Source organism: Engystomops pustulosus, chromosome 1 (genome assembly GCF_040894005.1).
Source record: "Engystomops pustulosus chromosome 1, aEngPut4.maternal, whole genome shotgun sequence".
In the NCBI taxonomy this organism is placed as follows: domain Eukaryota; kingdom Metazoa; phylum Chordata; class Amphibia; order Anura; family Leptodactylidae; genus Engystomops; species Engystomops pustulosus.
In genome coordinates, this window is record NC_092411.1 from 135,731,057 (window position 1) to 135,755,675 (window position 24,619).

Below are 24,619 nucleotides of genomic sequence, written 5' to 3' on the forward strand. Positions count from 1 at the left end.
TATGTCCCCCCCACTGCACCATTAGTTATTTTATATACCCCCCCACCATTAGTTATTTTATATGTCCCCCCACTGCACCATTAGTTATTTTATATGTCCCCCCCGCACCATTAGTTATTTTATATGCCCCCCACCATTAGTTATTTTTTTTATTTGCCCCCACCATTAGTTATTTTATATGCCCCCCACCATTAGTTATTATTTTTTTTTATTTGTCCCCACCATTAGTTATTTTATATGTCCCCCCAGCATTAGTTATTTTATATGATGCTCCCATCATGAATTATTTCATATATTAGGGCCCCCCGCTGGCACAATGTTTTTACTGCTGCTTAAAAAAAATTTAAAAATCCTATACTTACCTCTGGCTCCCACGTCTTCTTTCTTCTTGCGGCTGCCGGACAGGAAAAGGTGCGCGGCCGCGTGATGACGTCCTCACGCGGCTGTGCATGCAGGTTCAAAGAGCGATGTGCGCCAGGGTGGTTTTCCGGCCACATCGCTCCACCTGCAATAATAGTGCTCGAGCGGCCGTTTCCGGCCGCATCCAGCACTATACTGTGACGGACGGAAGCCCCTGCCCGACTGCCGGAGGGCTGCCGGGGGCCGCATAGAAACGGTCTTACACTCTTACACCTTCTTTTTTTTTATTTTGGTATAACACATTTGTGGATTTTGCCCTTGTGCTTGAAGATGGTTGTTATCTGAATCTTTAGCTGATGACATGTTTTTAGGGATTGTGTACAGCAGTGTACGGTAATTGGTAGGAAGTGGATAGACTGCTCTCATGTCTATCATTTGACTAGTTTTGGACAACTCTTTAATTGTCTTTACATTGCCAACACCAGGGGTATTCACCTACTTTTTTTGAAAAAGACACCTGGGGGTAAAGAACTTGAGGTTCCAAATAAGGGTTACTAAGGGATTATACTGTTGGTGCAGCATATGATCATTTAAGCCTCTTTTCTTTGGAAAGATCCCTTGCAGTGTTAACGAATATAATTGCATAATTCTCAACAGTAAGATTGTTACAGAACAAGGGATGCCTCTAAAACTGATTTCTCCCTAAATTTAGGCCCAAAACCCACTAACGAGTCTGATACAACTAATTTTCATCAAACTTGGATCATGTGCTTGCCAGCGTGTCCTGCCAGAATGCTCAAAGACCGAAACTGAACTTGGCATCTCAGTTTAGTTCCAGTCCCTGAGTGTTTGGGCTGGACAAGCACACGATGCAAGTTTGATGCGAGTTAGTTGCATCAAAATTGCTCAGGTGGTGCAGCTCATCGAGCATGGCACATCAATGCGAGCTCAAGCAAGAACATTAGCTGTGTCTGTCTGCACAGTGTCCAGAGCATGGAAAAGATACCAGTAGACAGGCCAGTACACTAGGAGACATGGAGGAGGTCATGGGAGGGCAAGAACTCAGCAACGGGACAACTACATTCTCCTGTGTGCAAGTCAGAACAGGAGGTGCAGTGCCAGAGCCCTGCAAAATGACATCCAGCGGGCTACTAATATCAATTTGTCTGCTCAAAATCTCAGTAACAGACTTCCATAAGTGTGCTATGAGATCTGAATGTCGACAGGTCAGTGATGTGCTAAAATCACGCCCTTAACTGTTCTGCCTATGTCTATGTTGGCTTTTCCATCAACGAAGGGCTCCGCCCATCATCACATGGCTTCACCCATCACAGCGTGTGTGAAATTATAACAAGATCTGCAGCTGCAGCGATGATAACAAGATCTGCAGCACACAATGCTGACTACTAAATTCACCATGCAGTGAGAGAGACAGCATTCTGGTACGGACAGGAAGTGGACAGAGGACTTCCTATCTGCTCCGGCTGAGATCTGAAGAGGGACACACAGCTGTCAGTCAAAATAAGGAGGTACGGTTCACTAGCAGCCTAGAGAAAGCGAAACTCTTCTCTTCAGAATTTGTCTCTTCTATACTTTGCATATCAGAAAAACAGCTGTAATTAAGGTTCAGTGGCAGGTAATTTTAGGTAATATGGGGAGGACTTTTAACCCATTTACCAGCAGGTATTACTGGAGTGAGGAGTATAATTCTGGTGACCATTCTTCTTAATGTTTGTCTCTCAATTCGTGTATGTTATGCCAAGTGGCTTGCTGGCATCCCTCCTTGCATCCAACACTTGGAGCCCAAGCACCAATCTTCTGACAACTTTACAATACTTACCAAACCTATATAGAGACTTTTAATGGAATCCGATCTATTCCTATAAGACTATAAGGTATCACATATTTTTGAAATATGCTAAGTTCCCTTGGCAGCTAAAGTAATCTCATAACATCAAACTTTTACCATCTATTACCAGAATCAAGAATTGTAAACCAAGCACACTTACATGCTGGTGTGCGACCTGCTCTTATTTTAGCTTTGTTTGTCCCTTTTTTTTACATAAAAATGCTTTAAATATTATGCAAATAAGCCTGAAAGGCTGCAGGCTCCATAGCTATTAATGGAGCCAGGAGCCTCTTTGACTAATTTATTTAAAAACAAGGGCAAAAAAGCTAAAAGAAGATAAGGTCCTACCAGAGTGAGCACACACCAGAATGTAAGTGTGCTTGGTTTACAATCCTTCATCCTGCGGTATATTTCCTTTCATTAAAATTCACAATCTGATAATGTTTCTTTACATTTAGATTGTTCACAGTGTAATATTAACTCCTCAGTGATGCAACCTGAAGAGGCTCTAGTGACCAGGGCACTTTATCAAATTTTCGTACGCAGTGGTTTAAGGGCCATAACTTTTTATTTTGCATGCTACTGTAAATTTTTTTTACAGTGTTTTCTCAGGACACATTGGGGCACATTTACTTACCTGTCCCGTTGACGCCGCTGATCTGGAATGTCCGACGAGGATTCGTAGCTGCCACTATTCACTAAGATTGTGTGTCCAATTTTCTGCATGTGTCGCTTCCCCGCTCAGGTCCACTGGAGTTCCCCATCTTCTTCCTGGTGCATGTAAGTGCATGTCTTGCTACAAAATTTTGAAAGTTAAATTCTGCGGTTTGTCCGAATCAGTTGGATTGTCCGACGGCCCGGATTTGTGTTGCATGAAAGGCGGCGCCGAGGCGCCACAATCTAATCGTGTGCACCAAATACCCCTGTGCAATTCAGGGCAAATTGGAAATATTTGGGAAACCCGACGGAAATGCGTTCGACGGACCCTTAGTAAATGTGCCCCATGGAGATACTGCTGGACTGGGTCTAATTAGAACCACCAGCACTGGTTAACCTATTTAGACCCGGGGGCCATGTGACCATTGAGTCTATAGAGTCAGCGGCAGGGCTGGCTCTGCTCCTCCATGCATCACGCTACTTCAGCGCGATGCTGTGAGGAGTGGAAAAGGGAGAAACGGTATTAAACTGCCTAGTGCGGACCAGTAGAAACTGCAGTGACATCTAAAGACATTTCTGCAGACTCCAGACCTGCACCCGCTAACGTCTAAAGTGGGTAAAAACAGATTTCAATATGGAAGCACAAAAATTCCCTTCTAATCTGTTTTTTTAATGGATGAAATGGTGTATGTGTGCATTCACTATCTGGTTAACAGGATCTCCATGTTTCGTGGTATGGAGGCAAGATATATTGGAGACATCATATCTTCTTCTGATAAGGTAAAAGAAAAATGAAAATAACATAAAGCAATTCTAATATATACAATGTTGAAGGAAAGGTTTCCATTTACCTCCAGTATGTGATTTTCCTTATTCTCTGTCTATAATGGTGTAGATTGCTTTGGAAATGAGAGATGTGAAGTAATTTAATTTAATTCTGCATTCTGCAAAGAATTCTGAGACTTTGGTTGTTTTGAAGTGTAAGTAAAAACAATGAGATTGAAAAAAAAGCTAAACTTTTTATTAATACAATGAATCCAATTTCATAGGTAAAAATGACATTTGCTAAGTCATGGCTCTCTTGCAGATTTGGTTATTATGCTGATCATATCAATAAATGATAACTTTGGCATGACTAGTAAGAAATGTAAATAAGGATTGGTTTGTTGGCAAGGTTATTCAGTGTGAAGAATGTGTCATCGTTGATCATGCCAACTATTGAGCACATTTTTATTGTTAAAAAACCTCCTCCTTCAGTATTAAAAGGCTTCATAGGAGAAACCTTTACCAGACTCCTTGGTTTTTTGACCCTCAACATCATCAGAATGGTGTTGTCTCGTGCCTGGACCCTCATCAAACACTTTGAGGGTACTCCAAAACTATCAGACTTCAAGTTAAAGGAGGTGCAATTACCAAAAATAAAAAATGGAGGTAAGTTTGAACATTTAAAAATATGTTTTTTATACTATTGATTTTTATGGGAGTCTAGAATGGAATGGATTGCAGCAATAGTAAATAATATAGAGAGGCATTGGCATCTCATCATCAATGCTGTATGCTTGGTTCAAAGTAACAGAGCAAAATTTAATTTTAATAACAAACAAGGAATAGACCAGAAAATAAGTTTATTAGGCTGTGCGCTAAAAAACACTTGGTATACATTCCCACATACAGTATTTACATGCGTAAAATTTATAAGATCAAGACACTTATAGACAACCTGTCGATTACTTCAACCCCACTAAACTTAGTACCCCCTTAAGTACGGTGTCTTTTTAGTCCTTTTTAGTATATCCTCATTTATATAAAATCTTGTCAGTTTCCCTATAAAATAAATCTCCTGAACCATGGTTTTGGTATCGAATTAAAGAAGAACATTTTATCTTTCAACAAAGAGATTTGGGTAGGTAAAATCATAGTAGTGAGTTGTACATATACGTCCCACTCTCGCCTTTTTATCTTTTTATCTTATATCTACAGCTCTGTAGATAACAAAATGACATATAATCTGCTATTACTGCTATAGAACCCAAGATATAGGTGTCTAAAGTGACACTACTCCTCCAGCCTCTAAGCCTGACTCGTCTCTGCAAAGATTACAGATTTCTGCTGATTTTCATGTGACTTTGAAGAAGATTTTATGATTAAATGGATGAGCAAAAGGGCAAGATGTCACATAAATGCGGGTTTCTAGAATATTTACTGCCATACCAGAGTACTGCTAGTTTGGGGGGGCGAAAATGGCAACAGGTCCCATTTAAATAAGTTAGTGCCATGGAATCAATTATTTTTTAGACATAATTTTAAAGCAGCTGTTTTATCTGATCAACTTCAATATTCTTTACAGCAGCCATATGGACCATATGCATAGACTTGAGACGCTTGTATAAATCATGAGTCATGTGTTTTCTATGTACAGGTTTTATTTGAAATAATATTTGAAATGGTAATGAAATGCAATCTTTGAAGAATTGATTTTAAAATAATGATTGTAATATTACAAATTTAGAGAGATAAAAATGTTATACCTTTTAGGTATGACAGAAGAACTTTAAAAAAATGAAAATAAAATATGAAAAGTCACCTTCAAAACAAATTTATCTTGCAATAAGTAAACTGGTCTCCTCCCCCTGGGGTAGACTCATGACTGTAGCTCAGGCTGTAGATTTATTACAACTCTGTGGCTATATCTAATCACTAGGGCAATGCACCTTTACTCTCAATTTCATTTATGTGATTGCTGCACAACCTTTTACTCATGGAGGTATCAAAGACTCTTCAACAGACACCCACTCTATGAGGCCTTTCCTAAACAGAGATATAACTCCCTATTAGCCCTGACATCATCACACAACGTACATACATACATACATACATACATACATGTGTCTGTCAGTTGTACAAAAATCGTAAAAATCAGAAAAGAAAACAGTTCAGTGAGGCCTGGACTGTCATAGCCCTCTGTTCTTCCATAGCTTACAATCATATTGTTTTCTTTAGGACACCAATACTGTTGAAAGAATGAGGAGAAATTCAGATTATAATTGTAGCTTCCCTCCAGGGTCCTCTTGACCAGGAAGACGCATGGGGCAGGAGCTCCAGTGATATTCCAGCCCTATTCAAGACTCTATGCAATTTCTGCAGTCCCAAGAAATCCAGGACATGTTCCTTTAAAATATTGCTGAGCGCAGCACATCCTGGGCTGGATCTGTGCTTCACCTCTGGTACCTGTCCCAAAGGATCACCGCAAATGTATTAATGCAAAAGATCCATGTATTGTGGCACATTCATTTAGGGCCGTGCTCCAGTTTTCTGGTAGACTTTGTATGTTCTTTTAGTTGCAAACTGCTTGCACATGTATTTAAGAAGTGTCTGCACCACAAATATGATACAATAAGATACATTACTGTAGCAGACAATACTGCTTAGGACAGTCCTCTTTATCTGGCCAATAGTGGACTTATAGCAATTATCATAGGTGGATATGGACCCCGTATTGTGCCCACTATCTCACATTTCATACCACTGACCACCTGCAAACTGCCTATGACCCAGTTCACACTGTGCTTTTAATCCACTGTTTGTCCTGTGCATCTAGTGGTTTGTGCCACAACACCTTGTAATATAGTGCAATCTTTTTTAAGAATCCCTAATAAAAGTGATGTTTTACTTTATTTTTTCATTTGTCCGGATATGGGTTAATCTTGACTGCCCAAAGGCAGTTTTTTAAAATATTTCCTCTGAGTCTAATCCCTGCCGTGACAATAAGGTCCATTGTTTTTTGTATGCACCACAAATATGTCGCAAAGAATGCTTTTGTGGTGCAGCTTCACTTTTTTTCATGCAACACAACTTAGGGGGCATTCCAGTGCTCAGTGACCATGCGCCAGATTTATCATGCAAAGTGCGACAAAATTGTGTTGCGAAATTGTGTGCACTTTGCACACTACACAGGCAAACTTCATTTAGTGCAGTTTGCCCTGTTCTCAGTAAATGTGCCTCAATGGGGCACATTTACTTGCCCGTCTTGTTGACGCCGCCAATTCACTAAGATCACGCATCCAATTTCCTGCATGTGCAACACCCTCGCCGATGCAATGGCGAGGTAGGGTTTGCGAATACGTCCCACCTGCATGTAATCACCTTACACTACATGGTCCTGATAGGACATAGGGGTATTGCAGTGGTGAATCCTGCCTGGCAAGGCAGGAGTTAAGTATTTTGTATAATGCCAGATGCTGTTATCCAATGATATGTGTTACATCCTGTGCTCTGTAAGCTGAGATGTGATTGGAGGAGCAGCCACCACCTGACCAAAGGGAGGTAACAAAACTCCCTGGCCAGGAATGTTCTGGGTCTTTCCAGAGTTCTCTCAGAGAGATTCATGAGAAGAGGAGAATCTTAGAGTGAGTGAGTGAGTAATCTCTGTCTAGCCCATACCAGAGCAGGAAGAGCCTAGCCCCTGCCTCTGAAGAGTGGAGCATTAGACTAGAGTTAGTGTAGTGAGGAAAAGGGGTATCATCTTACCTTTAAAGGTGATACCTGAAGCCCTACAGGACAAGCTGAAGCTTCCTACCAGGACACAGCTGCCTCCCAGCCTGCCCTATACATCCAGGCTGGTGAACTATCTCCTGAGGCTCCCTCCAACTCACATCTCGGCACTCCATCTACCTGTTAAAGGCACGTTGCTGCGGTTCCTGCGGTTCAAATAAAGAACTGTAAGTTGTTTTCTTCAACTTCTGTCTCCGTCTGGTCCCTGCTAATACGGCTGCCTTCATCACCGGCACCCTGTCCATCACCCAGAGACTCACACTCGGGACATTAAGGGGTTGCCCCAGGGAGATCCGCTACAGCAGCCTCTCCCTCATCTTTTCTTGCCAACACCACCCTGCTGGAGACCTGCCAGGCTGTAGGACAGCCCTCCGGTTCCCCCGTACCAAGCACCGTGACAATAGCGTGCTTAGGCCGCAACCGCCAGCCACTCCGGTACCGCGGGCCCCGGCTGTCTCCAGGCCTCACCTCAAGGGCTAGGCCCCGGTGGGGGATGTTGCAAGTGGCGTCACGAATCACAGGATATATACTTCTGTGCCTTATCCTGGCACTAAAGACTGTACTTTATTAAGAAAAAGACTGTGCTGCCTAACCCTGCTGCCATCCGGGTTTAGGCCCAAGTATTTGTGTGTTTCTACATTGAACTTTATACTGCTGCCACGTGCTGTCGAGCGCCGCTCCAGCACTCAAGAGGTTAATTCCTGCAAGAACTGTGTCAGCTCTGCTACATCCGGCGCTGCTGCGCCTGAAGCATTTACCTCAGAGGCGTGTGGCGCAGCAAGTATTTCCAGCCCGCCAAATCCTCACTGGCGGGAACTCCAGAGGCGTCACTAGGCTCCGCCCCCTGCGCGAGTGGCGCGAAGTACCGTAGAGGAGGAGCTGGAGCGTGTGCGGCCGGCAACGAAGAGGGTTAATCGGCCATCTTGGATTTCGGCGCAGGCCGCGCCTGAAGCCTGCCAGCAGTGTGCGCCTCATCCGGAGTTCCGGCGCACGTGTCCTGTGACTGGAGAACACCGCTGAGCATCACCGAGCCCTGCTGCCTGCCGGACATCGGGAACGGAGACCTTCGTGCACCGGAGCTGTCCTGTCACCGCGGCTGATCCTGAGTGAGTACCACTGGGGAAGTTAAAGGGGGGTAGAGATTGTTTCCGACGCTAGGTTATTGGCTCACCTCCCCGGGAATAGTGACTGTGTCTTAAAGTGCCCACGTCCCATTCTAGCCATCGCCCATAGCAACGGACATTGTGTAACCCTACAGACTTCCCTCAGCTAGGCCAGTCATGTCCGCCCAGGACGAAGATACGGGACTGGCGCAAGTCCCGTCCCCTGGTCCCTCCTCAGGGTACCGGAGCATGTTAAGTCCTCCAGAGAGTCCCTTCAGCCCTGCTACAGCTAGTGTCCCTGGGACTCCCACCATGATGCCTCTGACTATGCCCTACTATCTGGGGGCCCCCTGGTTACCCTACTACGAGGGAGAAGCACATACTCTCCCTGAATTCAGGGACAAGTTGTTAGCCACCTTCGCCTTGCTCCCGTTCACGGAGGAACAGAAAGTGGGCATCCTCATCGGGCAGTTGAAAGGACCCGCTCTCCGGGAAGTCAAGTCTTGGCCCCGAGCACAGTGTCAGAATGTGGTCCAAATTCTTGATAGGCTACGCAACACCTTTGACAAGTGTACTGTCTCCGAGTTGAAGCAGAAATTCTTCGGGAAAAGACAGAAGCCCCAAGAGTCCCTCCGTGACTTTGCCCTCTCCCTACAGGAGACATGGAAGGCCATCACCTGCCTTGAGCCCAAAGACGCTGAAACCTCTGACCAAACCTTAAGGGAGCAATTTATCAATGGACTTGTTGATAGAAATCAAAGGTGTCAACTAAAGATCATCTCTTCTCAACATGCCCAGGCCTCTTTCCTTGAGTTTAAGGAAATTGCCATTGACATCTTAGGAGACCGACCACCTACTGGATCGCAGAAAGAGCCTGAATTCGTAGAAATGGAAGAATCTGCTCTCGCTTGCCATCCCACGCAGTCAGCATCACCTACTCCTGCGGCTATGGAAGCTACTGGCATATCAGGACCGGTCCCTAATCTGGCGGACACCCTGCATCAAATCCTCGATCGGTTGACCCAGTTGGAAGTAACTGTCTCCGCTATGAGGAGGAAACCTCCAGAGAACCCGGTACGGTCAGCTACTCCTCGTGAATCTCCGACTAAACAGCGCCCAAAAGAAGCGAAGTCGTTAAGCACCTGGAGTCAGAAGAAACCCCGTCAGCGGTGCAGCTACTGCCATAAATATGGGCATGAAGAGAATGACTGTCGTCAGTTAAACGACAAACCCTTGGAGCTAAGGGACGACCTCCAAGGGAAGAACTTGTAAGTCCCCGAGATGCTAACTGGATGCCCAGGTTCGTGGGGACTCGCCCCATGGTTCATGTAACCATCAATGGAGTTACCCTACCGGCCTTAATTGATACCGGCTCTCAAGTGACCACCCTCCGGAGTGCTGCCTTCGAGAAATGCCGAGGAAGAGCATCCTTAGTCCAGCCTCCAAAGGCTTACTTGAATATCATTGCTACGAACGGAAAACCCGTACCCATCCGCGGCTACTGGGAACCCACGCTAACCATTGGAGACACTGAGTTAACCAGACAGGGCGTAGTGGTGACACGTGTGCCCGAAAACGGTAACTTCTCCCTGGTACTGGGTACCAATGTCCTCCGCAACTGCTACCCTGAAGTGCTGAAGGCTCTCCACGACTCCCTGCCAACAGTGCCCAACGGTTCCCGGAAGGTAATTCAGGAGACTATGCAGGTTCTAGCGGCGCAACAGAAGTTTGCTGGCCCTAATGGTGAAATCTGCAGAGCCCGGATCAAGGATCCCCAACCTGTCCGCCTTCAACCTGGGACTGAGACGCTAGTATGGTGTCGAGCCTGCATGGGCGTCCAAGGTCAAGACTACCAGGCGATAGTAGAACCTCTACCAGCTGATGAAGACCTGCCCATTCTAGCCGCCAGGAGCCTAGTCACTGTATCCCGAGGACAAGTACCCATTCGATTACTAAATGTGGGAGAATCCCCAGTGGATCTGAGAAAGTACCAAGCCGTAGCCACTCTCTTCAGTGTCCATCCGGAAGACTTGGTGGAAACCACTCTGTCTGCCTCCCAACAGTTGGAAGTGAAGCAAGGTGCTGAAGATGAGCCTGCCGAGCAATCCTGGTGGCTTGAGCTCAATATTGGAGACGACGATTTTACTCCTGCAGACCAAGTACAAGGTGTCCTGGATGTCGTTATGAAGCACCACCAGGCCTTCAGCAAACACCCACTGGATTTTGGGCAGACTACTCTGATACAACACACCATCCCTACTGGCTCTCATCCTCCTATCAAGGAACGATATCGGCCCATACCTCCAGCCCGTTACCAAGAGGTGAAGAAGCTGGTACAAGAGATGAAGACAGCCAACGTTATCCGGGAGAGTCGCAGCCCATGGGCTGCCCCGCTGGTCCTTGTGAAGAAGAAGGATGGAACCCTTCGATTCTGTGTTGACTATAGGAAGATCAACAATATCACCCACAAGGACGCCTATCCTCTGCCTCGAATCGAGGAATCCCTCGCAGCTCTAGGGTCAGCTGCCTACTTCTCTACCCTGGACCTGACCAGTGGCTACTGGCAAGTGGCCATGGCGCCGGAAGACAGAGAGAAGACGGCTTTCACCACCCCAATGGGCTTGTTCGAGTTCAACAACATGCCGTTTGGGCTATGCAACGCCCCAGGCACATTTCAACGGCTGATGGAGAGATGTTTGGGTCATCGCAACTTCGAGACCGTCCTGCTATATTTGGACGACATCATCATCTACTCCAAGACTTATGAAGACCACCTCCACCATCTGGCTGAAGTTTTCCAAATCCTGACCCAACATGGGTTGAAGGTCAAGCCATCCAAGTGCCACCTGCTACAACCTAGCGTCAAGTACCTGGGACATGTGGTGAGCGCTCATGGAATTGAGCCAGATCCAGAGAAGATTGCAGCTGTTCACGACTGGCCTACCCCATCAACCGTACGGGACATCAAAAGCTTCCTGGGATTTGCCAGTTATTACAGGCGTTTCATCCCGAAGTTTGCCCAGCTGGCGGCTCCCCTGCAAGAGCTTCTAAGGGGCCTGCCAAAAGAGAGCCAACGTTCCCGAGTAGCCATTGAGTGGACGGCCGAACGAGAAGCTGCCTTCCAGATGCTCAAGCAACGGTTGACTGAGCCCCCGGTGTTGGGATATCCAGACTATAGTCTGCCTTTCACCCTATACACTGATGCCAGCAAGCAAGGTCTAGGGGCGGTATTATCCCAGCTCCAAAACGGGACTGAAAGGGTCATAGCCTACGCCAGCCGTTCCCTCCGAGAACCGGAGCAAAACGACCAGAACTACAGTTCCTTCAAGTTGGAGTTTCTGGCGTTAGTCTGGGCTGTGACCGAAAAGTTCAAGGACTACCTAGCTGCATCATCTTTCACTGTCTTCACAGACAATAATCCTTTGGCGCATCTGAACACCGCACGTCTTGGAGCACTGGAACAACGGTGGGCCTCCAGACTTGCCAATTTCAGCTTTACCATCAAGTACCGGGCTGGTAAGACCAATGACAACGCCGACGCTCTGTCCCGTCTCCCTGACCAGTGGGAGGGACCCTCCACGGATGCTCAGTGGGAAGATGTGGAGATGCCAGCGTTCTATGCCCGGTTTGTGCGTCAAGATGCCCAGAGAGTTTACTCCCTACCGACAGAGGCAGCGCCAGCTACTCCTCAAGAAGAGTCAGAGCCCCCTGCGGAAAAGGACCTCTGGATGAGTCTTCAGGCTGATAGCCGTGCCATAAGAGAAGTAATGGACTATCTCTCTAGTGGGCGAGTGCCTGAAAGAATCCGGCGCAGAAGAGCTGATGGAGAACTGTCTCAATTGTGGCGCCAGAGAAAGACTCTGAGCATGCACCAGGGTCTGCTAAAGAGAAGAACTCTGGACCCTATCACTTATGACCGGCTATACCAGATTGTGATTCCCAGGAGGGACGCCAAGATAGTACTGGAAATGTACCATGACCAGTCCGGACACTTTGGCGCTCAGAAGACTGAAGCCACCCTCCGAAGGCGATTCTTCTGGGTCAACATGAAGTCCGACATTGAAGCCTGGTGTCGAGAATGCCCAGCCTGCGCCATCGCTCGAGGAGAGCGACACAATCAAAGGGCCCCTCTACGTCCCATTGTGAGCCAACGGCCCTTGGAGATCCTGGCATTGGATCACGTGAAGTTGGAGCCCAGCAGATCCGGTCACAGTTATGCTCTTACGATCATCGACCACTATACCAAATTTGTGGTTGCAGTACCTGTCAGAGATCTGTCTGCAAGGACCACCGCAGCGGCCCTGTGGAAGAGCTTCATCCTCCCCTATGGCTGTCCAGACCAGATCCTTACAGACCAAGGAACAGCATTTGAGTCCCAAGTCTTCCAGGAGCTGTGCACTCTATATGGCTGCAAGAAGCTGAGGACCACAGCCTATCATCCCCAAGGCAATGGGCTTTGTGAAAAGATGAACCAGACTCTAATCAATATGCTGAGGACTCTGACCCCTGCAAAAAGGGCTGACTGGCCAAAGCTGTTGCCCGAATTGGTGTACCTGTACAACAATACCAATCATTGCTCCACAGGGTACACCCCGTACTATCTGATGTTCGGGAGACACGGACATCTCCCTGCGGATATGACCTGGGACATGGAGTCCCCTGATTCCCAGTCTTTACTCCCCCAGACTGACTGGGTTCACGAACACCAGAGGCGCCTGGCGGATGCCAGAGAAGTTGTGGATCTGCGGTTGGAAGAGGCCCGAGAGAAACAAAAAAGGGACTTTGATCGTAATGCCTGTGCTGAGCCTTTTGCCCCAGGAGATCGAGTGTGGCTGCGCAACAACCATCCTACCAGTAAGCTAGATGGGCGTTGGGAGCGTGAGCCATACCTAGTTAGGGACAGTCTCTCCCCTGAAGTCTACGAGATTTCAAGAGGAGACCGTCCACCACTCCGGGTACATAGGAACCGGCTGAAGAGATGTCTTCGTCCTTTTGCCCCTATGTCTACACCTCTCACCTCGACCCCCAACTTACAGACCTCCTTGTGTTCACCTACCCCCAGTTTCTTGGAACTTGTGACTGTGCCTCAATTCTGTTTTGTTTCCACTCCAGTAAGAGGTACCTCGGAGAGACCATCATCCCCACCGCAGTCTCCAATACTGCTGCCTGTGGAGGATGATCCGGCTCCAGTGTCTGCAACCCCTGAAGCATCAGAGGTAGCTGAGACTCCGACTCCAGCGCCTGAATCAGAGGACGACGATGAGGAGATTGTGATCTTCTCCAGGCCGGAACTTCGAAGGTCTCAAAGGGAGACAAAAGGTAAAGCTCCTGCGTACCTGCAGGAGTACCAGCTGGTGACCCGCAGGAGCAGGAGGCAGGTACGTTTTTCTGACACCGAAGTACTTACCACCGAAGAAGATGCAGAGTAACCCCTGAAGGGCTGTAGCCCACTTCAGGTACTGTACTATGTACATATTGTATATATTTATCTCCATTTACCCCAAAGAGCCAGAGACTTTCCTGAGACTCTTACCCTTATTTATCTCAGTCAAGAGATTATACATTGCCCTGTGCTATGATAGCACCCTTCCTCTGCCGCAGCAGAGATTTCTTCAAAGGACTCTGTCCCTCTCCAAAAAGAGGAGACCCTTTGCCTCTTCATTGCACTTTTCCCCACATCAAGGGCTGTACCCAGAAGATGGACTTTGTCATTAGAGACCTTCTGAGAGACTTTTGCCAGATACTCCAGGGAAAAGTTGCTATTGCTATTGACTATTATTTTGCACTTAATGCCTTCCTTTTTAGGTATGGACATTCTGTTTGCACTTTTTATGCCTTTTCTTTGCAGGAAAAGAGACATTTACTATCGTGCTACCCTGAGTAGCCTATCTACCTCTGTAACGTTTGTAACGTTCAAGATGTGTACCCATTGGGCTCCTAAGCCAATGTGAATTAACCTGTTGCACACTGTCATATCTGCCAGTAGTCTGCATTAACCCTTTCATAGGCTTTTCAGGTTGTAGTGTGGCTGTGTCGGACCGTCTTTCTATGTAACACACTGACCGCTACCTGATCCCTCAAACTGAGGTTTGCACATGGGGGTAGTCCGTAAACTGCGGGTCCTAAGGGGACCGGGGGTGTTACACAGTTAGCACCTGGATGCCACTCATACATGGGTAAGGATACCAGTCAGGAGGTACTTGTGTCGCATATACTAACGCAATGCAGATATACACACTATATAATTGCCGCCAGGGAAGAAGTGTTGATAAAACAAATATACAGGCCTTGGTGCAAGGAGTGGATTACAGGACATGACACCACACCTTTCCTACTGTACAGTTCGGTTTAATGGCGTCAGCGACCAACTGTCATACAGCTACATGTTTTGTCTTAGTCCGACACCAACCCAGGTGCCTGTCTCCAGGACCATGGGCGGTTTGTCCCTACACCTCACATAGCCTGCACTTCCCAGAAGTGCCCTTAGCCCCCTCTGTGCCCCAAACCATCTGTAGTCGAGCCGAGGGCGGCTCTTTCAATTGCCCCCGGGGTATGCAACACCCTCGCCGATGCAATGGCGAGGTAGGGTTTGCGAATACGTCCCACCTGCATGTAATCACCTTACACTACATGGTCCTGATAGGACATAGGGGTATTGCAGTGGTGAATCCTGCCTGGCAAGGCAGGAGTTAAGTATTTTGTATAATGCCAGATGCTGTTATCCAATGATATGTGTTACATCCTGTGCTCTGTAAGCTGAGATGTGATTGGAGGAGCAGCCACCACCTGACCAAAGGGAGGTAACAAAACTCCCTGGCCAGGAATGTTCTGGGTCTTTCCAGAGTTCTCTCAGAGAGATTCATGAGAAGAGGAGAATCTTAGAGTGAGTGAGTGAGTAATCTCTGTCTAGCCCATACCAGAGCAGGAAGAGCCTAGCCCCTGCCTCTGAAGAGTGGAGCATTAGACTAGAGTTAGTGTAGTGAGGAAAAGGGGTATCATCTTACCTTTAAAGGTGATACCTGAAGCCCTACAGGACAAGCTGAAGCTTCCTACCAGGACACAGCTGCCTCCCAGCCTGCCCTATACATCCAGGCTGGTGAACTATCTCCTGAGGCTCCCTCCAACTCACATCTCGGCACTCCATCTACCTGTTAAAGGCACGTTGCTGCGGTTCCTGCGGTTCAAATAAAGAACTGTAAGTTGTTTTCTTCAACTTCTGTCTCCGTCTGGTCCCTGCTAATACGGCTGCCTTCATCACCGGCACCCTGTCCATCACCCAGAGACTCACACTCGGGACATTAAGGGGTTGCCCCAGGGAGATCCGCTACAGCAGCCTCTCCCTCATCTTTTCTTGCCAACACCACCCTGCTGGAGACCTGCCAGGCTGTAGGACAGCCCTCCGGTTCCCCCGTACCAAGCACCGTGACAATAGCGTGCTTAGGCCGCAACCGCCAGCCACTCCGGTACCGCGGGCCCCGGCTGTCTCCAGGCCTCACCTCAAGGGCTAGGCCCCGGTGGGGGATGTTGCACATGTGTCGCCTCCCCCGCTGTGGTTCTTCAGAGTTCCCCTTCTTCTTCCCGATGCATGTGAGTGCTGACCTTCGACACAATTTGGTTTTTAAATTCCACGGTTTGTCCGAATCAGTCGGGTTGTCCGACGTCCACGCCCCCCGATTTGTGTCGCATACAAGCCAGCGCCGATGCATCACAATCCGATCGCTTGAGCCAAAAACCCGGGGAAATTCAGGGCAACTCGTAAAATATCGCGAAACCGGACGGAAATGCGTCCGACGGACCCTTAGTAAATGTGCCCCATTGTGTATAAATATAGACAATAGTATATACTGTATAATGCACAAGGAAATAAAGCCACACAATAATAATGTCTTTATATATAACATCATTCAAGACTCTAGGCCAGTGATGGCGAACCTTTTAGAGCCTCAGTGCCCAGACTTCAACCAAAAGCCACTTATTTATTGCAAAGTGCCAGCGCAGCAATCTAAGCAGTAATGTATTTTTCCTTGTTCATTGACAACTTTCAATCCTTCAGCCTCCTAAGGACACGGATGCAGTTGAAAAGAGGAGGGCAAATTCTTGTATCATTGTAGGAATATTCTGCAGGCAGATTCTTTGAGTTCTGTCTGGTGAACTTCATTCTGGGGTGATGGCCTGGGTGCCCACAGAAAGGGCTCAGAGTGCCACCTCTGGCACCAGTGCCATAGGTTCGCCACCACTGCTCTAGGCATAAGATTGTGTGACCAATGCCCCAGATGCTTTGCCTTATTAATGCCCCAATAAATTATCAAGTTATCGAGTTATTATGGATACAGAATGTAATCCATACTTTGAAAGCATTTTTGGAGATATATTATTAAAAGTAAAATTTGGTAGCATCTATAAAATAATCATTTAAATTATGTTTAATTATTTCATGCTATTAATGAATGATGTAAATTTTCAATTTACAGAGGTTTTGGTGGAAGCAGAATATTTCAGTGTGGATCCATACATGAGGTATAATAAAATTTATTGATTTCATTGATTAAATTTGCATTTACAATTGCTAGAATAAGTGTGCTAAGCTGTTATTTTTGTGTTATTAAAGGGTTTATATTCTGCATTATTTTAGTTGTTCTGTATTCCAGTATTATCCCCTGCAAACATTATCCTAAACAGAATTGCCAATTTTATACTGCATCTTATCAGTGAAGTGGAAGACAGTTTCTCCAAATATTCCTATGATACTAACTTGCATCTCACTTGAACCATCTCTATACCTCTCCTATACAAACAATACATATGCCATTTATCCCCACTGGTATTTTTGAGTCATTCAGCAAAATGTATAAAAACTGAGATCTGCGGAGTAGTTGTACACTGGTGGGGCACATGTAACTAAATATAACTAAAGTCACTTTTGACAGTAGAAGAAGAGTGAAGAAATCGGGTGATACCTTTTTGAGGCTGGGTAAATTTGATGGTGAGCTTTTGAGAAAACTAGTTCTCTTCGTCAGACATGATGTTATGCATGAAGCAGAAAATTCACAGCATTTTATACACACTAAACAATGATCATCAAATGATATAAAAAAACCCCTTTAAAACAACAGATACATAAATACAGGGGCATCGGCAATAAACACAATAAAAACCTTTGAGGCGAGACACATTAGCCCTGGCTCTTATCTGCTTGTGGCCTCCAGGTCAGAGGTAGGAGGTCATGAAGCTGGCATGAATGTTAAGACCACTTTGTAAGGTGTTGAATCTCCCCATTAATTTATACTCCCATTCTTTCCTTTCCCTCTGTGTCTTAAAATGTCCCACTAAAATAGTAATCTGAAAATCTTCCATAGTTTGGTCCTCTATATGCAGCTACTGGGAGATCTTTCCTTTTATTTTTAATATCAGATCATAAAAATGACAGGAAAGATCTCCCAGGGGTGCACATTTCTACAGAGAGGACCACACTATGGAAAATTTTTGTATTTATCAATCTGTTGTTTTAAAGGGTTTTTTTAATATTCCTTAATGATCACTGCCGGGTGAGTATAAAATGCTTTGAATTTTCTGTTTCATGCATAACATCATGTCTGATGAAGAGAACCAGTTTTCTTGAAAGCTCCCCATCAAATATACTCAGTTAGCCTCAAAAATGTATCACCTGATTTCTTCACTCTTCTTCTGCTCTCCATGGCTAATACGGTACAACATCTACACTACTTTTGACAGTAAGCAGTTAAGGGGTCACAAAGGTCAAAGGCATCCAGGCTTCTCTTACAGTAAAGAATCCCTGTCTACGGTGATGGTAGAACCACCTCTACTCTAGACTCTACTCTAAGCTTAAGTATAAAAATATATCCTTGTATTGACCATTCAGATATTTGTACATTGTAAAGAGGTCTCCCCTCTGTTGTCTATTTTCTAAACTGAATCCAACATTTTTTAATCTGTCCTTGTAGTGTAGTCCCTCCATTTCCCTAATAATCTTGGTTGCTCTCCTTTGCACCCATTCCAGTTCTAATATGTCCTTTTTATACACTAGTGCCCAAACCTGTACACAATATTACATGTATGGTCTAACCAGTGATTTGTATCAGGGCAAGTCCTTATCATGAAAATATGTTCCACATCTGTTGCAAATTGTACTTTTTGTTCCCATGGCCCAAGTGCATAAACTTACATTTATCTACAGCCATTTCTCAGCCCGTTCCTCCAGCTTTCACAAATCCCTATGTAATGCTATACTATTGGCCTCAGCATTAATGACTTTACACAGTTTAGTATCATCTGCAAATATTAAAACTTGACTGTGTAAACGAACTGCAAGGTCATTAATAAAAATATTTAAAAGAAGGAAGTCCATTACTGACCCCTGTGGCACCACACTTATAACAACAGCGCAATCTGAGAAGGGGCCATTCATGACAATCCCCTGTTATCTATCACTAAGCCAATTTCTTACCCAAATACACAGATTTTCCCCTAGTCCCAGCAGTCTCATTTTATGTACCAACCTTTTATGTGGCACTGAATCAAATGAAAAGTCCAGATAAACAACATCTACAGCATCCCCTAGGTCAGTGGTGGCGAACCTATGGCACGGGTGCCAGAGGTGGCACTCAGAGCCTTTTCTGTGGGCACTCAGACCATCACCCCAGGACAGAGTTCACCAGACAGGACCAAATCCATCAAAACTTCCAGTAGTCCCAGGCAACTTATGAGATGCTTTAAATATAAAGATATTTTAAAGTGATACTTTATTGGCTTTTTGGAATTTCAGGAAAAGTGAGAAGGAGTGGACAGGGTTGCATTATATTTGGAGGTCATCCCGCTGGACCCTTCATTCTTCCTCTACAGAGAGACCCTGGACCCTACAATGATGTTCTTTCAACTGTATTGGCTGCCTCTGGGGGCCAATATGATTGAAAGATGTGGAAGAACAGGCAGCAGTAAGTTACTGCTTAAAATGCCATGTTGGCACTTTATGGTAAATAAGTGGATTTTGGTTGTACTTTGGGCACTCTGTCTCCAATAGGTTCACCATCACTGCCCTAGGTCCTTACTAGAACTGACCTCTTCGTAGAAGCCAAAAAGATTAGTCTGACAGGACTGATCCCTCATAAACCCATGCTGATGCTGGGTTATAAGGTTATATACAGTGAGATACTCCATCAGAGCATCTCTAACGAACCCCTCAAATATTTTTCCACAGCAGAAGTTTAACACACAGGTCTGTGTTTCCAGGATTGTTTTTTGATCCCTTTTTCTATATTGGCACCAAATTTGCTATGCGCCAGTCCTGTGGAACATAACTTGTGCTTTAAGAATCTTTAAATATTATGAATATTGGTCTGTCTATTACAGCACATAATTCATACACTACCTGGGGGTATATTCCATCTGAGCCTGGTGCTTTGTCTATGGATACCATTAAACTCTTTTGCTCAGTATTTTATCTGGACCGGCTAACCCTCTCGCTTAGTCTTTTATACAAAAAATTCTTCATTTTACCATATTCTGAGGCCAATAACTTTTTTTGTTATGGGGTTCACCACTGGGATTAAACATATATGTGAGCTGGGGATCTGTTGCAATAGGTGTATAGGATTTTCAATAAGAGTAACACAGAGATAAAAGGAAAAAAATCATTGTAGCAACAAGGAAAATACAATGCATGGTGCGCTGCTAAACCTTAAGGAGCCACCTCAGCAATCTGCAGAACACTGGATCACCAAACCAAATAGATACATCCACCCACAGATCAAATGCAAGTCTCAAAGACAGTAAACTCTCCACACAGCAGACACAGACATGTGAGCAAAGGCCAAGTCCTGCAATAGCCCCAGATGTTCCTAAAGAAATATACGGTATATATATAGATATTTAGTACTCGTAGTGAGGATATTATACACTCAAAAGTGTGTATTGTATCATACTACAAAAAGAAAAAAATCTTGTAGGCAGATATAACAGTATCCAAATGATTAAAACAGTATATATTTTTGGCTCACCTGATCTCATGGATCTTATAATATTACAAATAAAAGTAAAGCCGAAATATGGGCATTTTCTGAACTGTTTGTAACTAAGTTTTTGCTTGTAAATATAACGGAGGTTAACACAGTATACTCCTATGACATGGTTCTTGCCTTTGGCTTACTTAAACGGGTATTCCCACGAAGATAAGTTTCTTATATGTACTTATATGTACATTCTCTAATTCACTGTTATTAACAAAAATGCAGCATTTCACAGATATAAGTCCAATCTGTCTCTATGAGTCCTGCTGTACACAATTGCAGTTGCTCTTAGAAATGACCCTGTAACTTCTGACTTAGGGTTGGGCGCCCATCTTGGATTTCTGTGTGAGATTTCTGTCTCTCTGCTGAATGCCTGTAGCTACGCCACTTGCACAGAGCTCAGAGACTCTCACTGATTCAATTCCTGTCAGGAGATCAAGAGCCGAGAGAGAGGCTGCAAACTCCAAACTACAAGGAGATAAGTGATCTGGGGGAAAGGGGAGGCAGGTACATATCTGAGATGTAGCAAAGCTCACAGTGTAACAGTGTAAAAGTCATCATCATCTGTCTGTAAGCCTCTGCGCATTCTCATGCATCTCATCTCTCTTTCTATGTTTCAATGTGTTAGTACAATGTCAGTAGCCAGATGAAAGTGTATATACACCTGTACCCTGATAATCTAACAACATTGTCACCCAACAGAACTAGATGGATTATAATGTGTCTGCTTAGAGAGTTTCCATCTACACCATGGAATATTATACTGAGTAGACTAGGGAGAGATATGAGCTTAAACAGCAATAACACTTAGTAACATTGTAAAGTAAGGGGATAAAATGATCTTTATTGTGTTAACATCTTTAGGGGATTGAGATGTGAGAATTTTCTTTTGTGGGAAAACCCCTGTCACCCATAAAAAAAGGCACTAAGAGCTGCTTACTAAGTAAGCAGCTGCTAGCGCTACCCCATTTTTAGCAATAATAAACTGCTAGCTTTATCAAAGGGGTCCGGCGTATCCATGAGGGGACGGGACTAGTGTAACACTGCTAAAAATATGGTAGTGCTAGGAGCTGCTTACTTTAGTAAACAGCTCCTAGTGCCTTTTTTATGGGTGACAGGTCTTAGCCTCATTAGCTCATTAGTTAATTTTAGAAGGAAGGAGGCTATGGACAACAGTATCTGGATCTATGAGTAAGTATGCCTTGTTTAACATGCTTGATTTTGAAGGTACATTCCGTTTAAGTCTCACTCCTGAATTTGAATATGTGCTCCCTGATCATCAGACCTTCCTCTAACAAACCTTCTCTCCCAACCAGTTGTTTCTCCTTCCCTCATATGAAAGGGGTATTCCCACCTTGTCAAATTAATGTTATTGTTTGTATGATGAAAATTAATACAATTTTCCAATATACTTTCTGTATTAATTCATACTTTCTAGATCTCTGCTTGCTGTCCTGCTATAGAAAGCTTCAGTATTTACTTCCAGTGGACCGAGATCACTCAGGTGTACAGTTTGTTAGTATCACAGAGAGTAATCAGAGCTGTGTGTTATAATGAGCCGTACAGGGAAATGCTTATGGGAACAAGCACCATGTGTTTTACTATATGCACATGCGATCGGGAGATACTCCTCCCCACTTTGCATGAATTGTGTTCCAACTGACATATACAGTGCCACCCCAATGTCCCAGTAGCCAGTGCTGCCTGCAAGTTGTCACAGAGTTGCCCCCAAGTAGTCACATTGCTGCCTGCAAGTATCATAGTATCATAGTATATAAGGCTGGAAAAAGACGCAAATCCATCAAGTCCAACCTTTAAGAATTGAATAAATGTTTTATCCCCATAACCCGTGATATCCAGAAAGGCATCCAGGCCTCTCTTGAACATGTACATAGAGTCCGCCATAACAACCTCCTGCGGCAGAGAGTTCCATAGTCTCACTGCTCGTACAGTAAAGAACCTTTGTCTATGGTGATGGTAGAATCGCCTCTCCTCTAGGCGCAGAGGATGCCCCCTTGTCCTGGTCACAGGCCTAGGTATAAGAAGATCTTTGGAGAGATCCTTGTACTGTCTGTTCAGGTATTTGTACATTGTAATGAGGTCTCCCCTCAGTCGTTTTTTTTCTAAACTGAATAATCCCAAATTTTGTAATCTATCATTGCATTCTAATCCCCCCATTCCCCTAATAATCCTGGTTGCTCTCCTCTGCACCCGTTCCAGCTCTACTATATCCTTTTTATACACTGGTGCCCAAAACTGTACACAATATTCCATGTGTGGTCTGACCAGGGATTTGTATTAGGGCAAAACTATGTCTTTATCATGAGAATCTATTCCTCTCTTGATACATCCCATAATTTTATTTGCTTTAGCAGCAGCCGCCTGGCTCTGGTCACTAAAATTAAGTTTACCATCCACCAATACCCTCAAGTCCTTTTCAGCTCCAGTTTTACTAAGTAATTGACCGTTTAGAACATAATTATACTTTTTGTTTCCATGGCCCAAGTGCATAACTTTCCATTTATCTACATTAAACCTCATCAACCATTTCTCTGCTTCCACAAATCCCTCTGTAATGCTAAACTATCGACCTCAGTATTTATTACTTTACACAGCTTAGTATCATCTGCAAATATTGAAACTTGACTGTGTAAACCCACTACAAGGCCATTAATAAAAATATTAAAAAGAAGTGGCCCCAATACTGACCCCTGTGGCACTCCACTGGTAACGTCAACCCAATCTGAGAATGTGCCATTAATGACCACCCTCTGTTTTCTATCACTAAGCCAATTACTTAGCCAAATACATAGATTTTCTCCTATTCCCAGCAGTCTCATTTTATATACCAACCTTTTATGTGGCACGGTGTCAAATGCCTTTGAAAAGTCCAGATATACAACATCCACAACGTCCCCCAGATCCAGTCTTGAACTTACCTCCTCGTAGAAACCAATCAGATTAGTCTGAGAGGACCGATCTCTCATAAACCCATGCTGACGCTGGGTTATAAGGTTGTGCACAGTGAGATACTCCAGGATAGCATCTCTAACAAACCCCTCAAATATGTTCCCCACCACAGCAGTTAGACTCACGGGTCTGTAGTTTCCAGGATCGCTATTTAATCCTTTTTTGTATATTGGTACCACATTTGCTTTGGGCCAGTCCTGTGGAACATAACCAGTGCTCAGTGAATCTTCAAATATTAAAAATAACGGTCTGTCTATCACCGTACATAGTTCATGCAGAACCCGGGGGTGTATGCCATCTGGCCCCGGTGATTTATCTATCTTAGTTGTTGGGAGGCGGCGCTGTACCTCTTCCTGGGTTAAACTGTTGACATTCCAAAAAGAATTTACATTATTCCTCATTGTGTCTTCCACCAGGGGATTTTCCTGGGTAAAGACAGTTGAGAAGGCGACATTCAGTAGATTGGCCCTTTCCTCATCTCCTTCCACCATGACCCCCATGTTATTTCTAAGGGGACCCACACTCTCTGTTTTTAGTTTCTTATCATTTATATACTTGAAAAATAATTTGGGATTATTTTTGCTCTCCCTGGCAATATTTCTCTCAGTCTCTATTTTTGTGGCCTTTATCTGCTTTTTACAGGATTTATTTTTCTCTCTATAATCCTGTAATGCCTCATCGCTACCTTCACGTTTTAGCACCTTAAACGCCTTATCTTTCTCTCTTATTGCTTTCCTTACAAGACTAGTTAGCCACATAGGCTTTTTCTTGTTCCTCTTATGCATTTTTTGGGGGGGGGCTTTTGTCTTTGAGAACATTATCCCATTCTATGCCTTTAAGGTCTTCCCTTAGTTGCTGAAAGTTTGCCCTCCTGAAGTTTAGAGTGTTGGTTGCCCCTTCCCTAACGTTCTTAGTAAAGCGTAATACAAAATCAATGATATTATGATCACTATTCCCCAGGTTCCCCCTACCTGTAGTTTTGATACCCTATCAGGTCTGTTGGTTAGGATAAGGTCCAGCAGTGCCCCCCCCTCTTGTTGGCTCCAGGACTAGCTGCGACAGGTAATTGTCTTTTGTTGTTGAGAAGAACCTGCTGCCTTTGAAGG

At 44.8% G+C, this 24,619-nt stretch overlaps 1 protein-coding gene across 1 annotated transcript in view; it reads left to right on the forward strand.

Moving 5' to 3' along the window:
- The first annotated feature begins 4,124 nt into the window (after positions 1-4,124).
- Positions 4,125-24,619, forward strand: part of LOC140133727 (prostaglandin reductase 1-like) — a 39,481-nt gene continuing 18,986 nt past the window's right edge. Inside the window, exons 1-2 of the mRNA XM_072154288.1 lie at positions 4,125-4,297; positions 16,992-17,037. Coding sequence (XP_072010389.1) covers positions 4,192-4,297; positions 16,992-17,037 — 152 coding nt within the window. The 5' untranslated portion in view covers positions 4,125-4,191. The remainder of the gene's footprint in view (positions 4,298-16,991; positions 17,038-24,619) is intronic.